Source organism: Triticum aestivum, chromosome 5A (assembly GCF_018294505.1).
Source record: "Triticum aestivum cultivar Chinese Spring chromosome 5A, IWGSC CS RefSeq v2.1, whole genome shotgun sequence".
In the NCBI taxonomy this organism is placed as follows: Eukaryota; Viridiplantae; Streptophyta; class Magnoliopsida; order Poales; family Poaceae; genus Triticum; species Triticum aestivum.
The window spans coordinates 356,548,919-356,552,405 of record NC_057806.1 but is presented as its reverse complement, the minus strand read 5'-3'; the positions used below and the strand labels follow the sequence as shown (position 1 = coordinate 356,552,405).

Genomic DNA, 3,487 nt, shown 5'->3' with positions numbered 1-3,487 from the left:
TCCATGCCATCCTCTGCCATGTTCGTTGTTCTCTCTTCCTCCCTATTTAGCGATAAACCCCTCATAAAGAGGCACTGTAATATTGGGCTTGACCTTCACCCGTAGGAACTTGCCCGCCGCTTTGCCATCATGTCCCACGTCCACATCAACCAGTTCATGGAAATCCTTGCCGATCAGTTCACCAGTAGCACGATTCATCGACACCAGCGACAACCCAAACACACGTATCCACGTCGAAATGATGTTAAACTCATATTCCTTCATTGTTTTGTGTGGATCAAACTCCTTCATTATGAGCAATTCCTCCTCGAATCACCACAACCCATCCTCTAAGGCCCTTCTCCACCCCAATGCCTGCCGGAACATGAACAAGAAAGCACTTTGACCTAGTTCCTTGCATCCTAGACCCTTAATCGGGCACCAAATCCTCCCCAAAGTATGTTCGACCACACCTGCATGCGTAGGTCTCCCCGAGAAGAGCTTTCCCACAGCCTGCGGGTCATCCGACGCCCGCTCAAACACCTTACCCTTCTCCGTTGCACTGATCTTCAAACCCTTTCGCTTCGCCGCCGACAACAGCCCCTCTACTTCCTCCATCATTCCAACCCTACTTCTCAACCACCTCTAAATCTATGTATTACGATCGTGCTCCCCAGTCAACACAGAAGGCTTTGATGGTGAACGGACAGACGACGGGAGGGTTGCAGAAGGATCACCACGGTGTGGGAGTCCCTGGAAGACACGATCAACGTGAGCGACGACTGCACATGCTAGCGACAGACGTACCCTAGACGAGATCGATCGCCTCCTAAATCATCCTTATGCGATTTACACTAACCGTCACGGCGTCACCTAAGGGTCGTTGTTTGAAACTTTAGTACAAACATACTTGGACATGGGTATTTTTTTTAAGACAAACTTGGACATGAGTTGAAGTGCGATGAAGCACAATGGGCTTGAAAGGCGTGGCAAAAAATTGCGTGAGGTAAAAGCAAGCGAGAAACGATCTCCATCCCTAAAACCCAAATCAACCGCGCACGAAGGTGCCAGGGTTTAAGCCCAGCCCCAAGTCGGCGTGCCCCCTCGCCCAACCCCCCCATTCCCTCCTGCGTTGGCGGCGGCGCCACATCCCCCATTCCCCATGTCCTCCCATCCCTTCCCCGCCGCCTCCAGTTGATGCTCCCCGCCCCAACTCCGGCCGCCGAGACAGCCATCTGCCCGCCGTCGCCGCCGCCTCCTCCTCCTCCTCCCGTCCTCCTACCCACCAAAGCCCCAGCCCTCATGTGGCGCCGCCTACCCTCCCGCCGCCTCGCCTCCGCCCTCCTCTCCGCCTCCGCGCCGCAGCTCCCCCCTCCTCCTCTCCACCGCCTACTGCTTCCAGCCCCCGCTGCTGCCCCCGGAATCCTCCCTCCGGCGCGCCTCCTGTGGGGGCAGCCACCCTCGCGATTCGCGTCGTCCTCCGCTGCGGCCGCCGAGGCCGTCTCCTCCGAGGAGGTGGACGAGCCGCACCACGCGCCCGAGGAGATTGTCCGCTTGGGCCCCAATACAAAGCTGCCTGTGGCCGAGGCTGCAGCTGCAGGTCAGGCGGGGAAGAAGGAGCGGAGGAGGGGGCGCGGGCAGGGGAGGCAGCTGGCAGAGTTGGCGGCGGAGCATGGCATTGGATACTCCAAGTACGTCTCACTGCGCCAGCGGCAAATCCGGATCGAGACCGAGGCGTGGGAGCAGGCGGCTAAGGAGTACCGCGAGCTGCTCGCCGACATGTGCGAGCATAAGCTGGCGCCCAACCTGCCCTATGTCAAGTCACTCTTCCTTGGCTGGTTTGAGCCACTGAGGGACCAGATCATCGCTGAGCAGGAGCTTGTCAGCGAGCGTGGGACACGCGCCTCCCACGCCCCGTATTTTAACATGCTTCCCGCCGACATGATGGCCGTTATCACCATGCACAAGCTCATGGGGCTGCTTATGACTGGCAGTGGCGATGGAAGCGTCCGTGTGATCCAGGCCGCTTGCCAGATTGGTGAAGCAGTTGAGCATGAGGTGTGTTGGCTCGTGGGTGGCACTTGAGCTTCTTTTTTTCCAGTTGTGCAGTTGCACACCGAAATGGTTGCCACATCAAAATGAATTAGCAGTGGTGGTTCTTACTAATCTCAAGTGACCACTAGGTTGACACTGCTGGTGGTTGAGATCATTGATTTTTTATCAATTAAGGTCGAAAAATGACGTTTTTAGTAATAGCTTCTCTTAGATTTATAATAATTTAGTGCTATGGACCATTATTCATTAGAGGGTGTGACATGATTGAAATTACCAATTTATGTTTTCATTCGTATAGGTATGGCATTATGTAAGGCTGAATATATTCTCTGATGAACTCTGGGTTATTGAAACACTGTAGGTTAGGTACGTCTGGAGCTAAAATACATTTAAGTGATATTAATATTTCGTTACATTTGAAAGTAAGGTACCCTTTGAAGAGATTATGTAAATGTAGTTGAAATGGGTCAAAATATATACATGACTTGATTGACTAAAGGCCTACTCATGAGCCTTGGAATGATTTAAGGTTAGGCATCATTACTGTTATTGGTAGTGGTTTGACATGTCGTAACAGAAAACTGCACTTATCTTTGTTTTTCTTCTCTAACTGGGAACGGTGTATGTGCTTTCCTGATGTCAAGTATTTTTCTGGAACGTCAATAATCTAACTGTTACATGTATTCCCTTTATATCCACCATTCTAAGTATAAATTTTGAACTATTTTCGTACATATGTTTGACATTGTGCCATAAAAGAGGTGCCTTTATTTCTTGGGGACGGAAAGGGATACCTTTGTCAGCTGCTATTTCCTTGCATATCTTTGGCGTTTCCATTGATTTTCAGTCAATTGTTAACCTGGCATTTATTTCTTTTGTTGCACCAGTTATGGTGACAACGGTTAATGGGATACGTTAGTATACATTGCTAACGAGTAATTGTAATGTTTTTCCTCTTTTCCTTGACCAGGTTCGAATCCACAAATTTCTAGAGAAGACAAAGAAAAAGAACACTAAAGAAGTAGATAAAGTAGTAGAAGCAGTGGATGCAGATATTGCCAAAGAACAAGAGCGTTTAAGAAAGAAAGTCACTGATCTGATGAAAAAGCAGAAGATACGGCAAGTCAGGCATTTAGTGAAGAAGCAAGATAGCACCAGGCCATGGGGTCAAGATGCTCATGCAAAAGTATGCACCTTTTTAATTATTCGGTGATATATGTTTTACTTCTTCAACTAATGACATATTTATATTATCTTTTGCCGTTTTGTAGGTTGGCAGCCGTTTGATTGAGCTATTTATTGAAACGGCCCATATACAACCACCTGCTAGTCAGTCTGGAGATAGTACACCTGAAATCCGACCTGCTTTCACACATGAAATGAGAACTGTGGCAAGAGAACAACAGTAATCATGTCAACTCTTACTTAATACTCCCTCCGTCCCAAAATAAGT

The 3,487-nt window shown here is 49.3% G+C and overlaps 1 protein-coding gene across 1 annotated transcript in view; it reads left to right on the top strand.

The window, feature by feature from the left end:
• Window positions 1–1,087: 1,087 nt before the first annotated feature.
• LOC123103348 (DNA-directed RNA polymerase 1B, mitochondrial) overlaps window positions 1,088–3,487 on the top strand; it is a 10,707-nt gene continuing 8,307 nt past the window's right edge. The window contains exons 1-3 of the mRNA XM_044524902.1: window positions 1,088–2,037; window positions 3,005–3,220; window positions 3,306–3,439. Coding sequence (XP_044380837.1) covers window positions 1,177–2,037; window positions 3,005–3,220; window positions 3,306–3,439 — 1,211 coding nt within the window. The 5' untranslated portion in view covers window positions 1,088–1,176. The remainder of the gene's footprint in view (window positions 2,038–3,004; window positions 3,221–3,305; window positions 3,440–3,487) is intronic.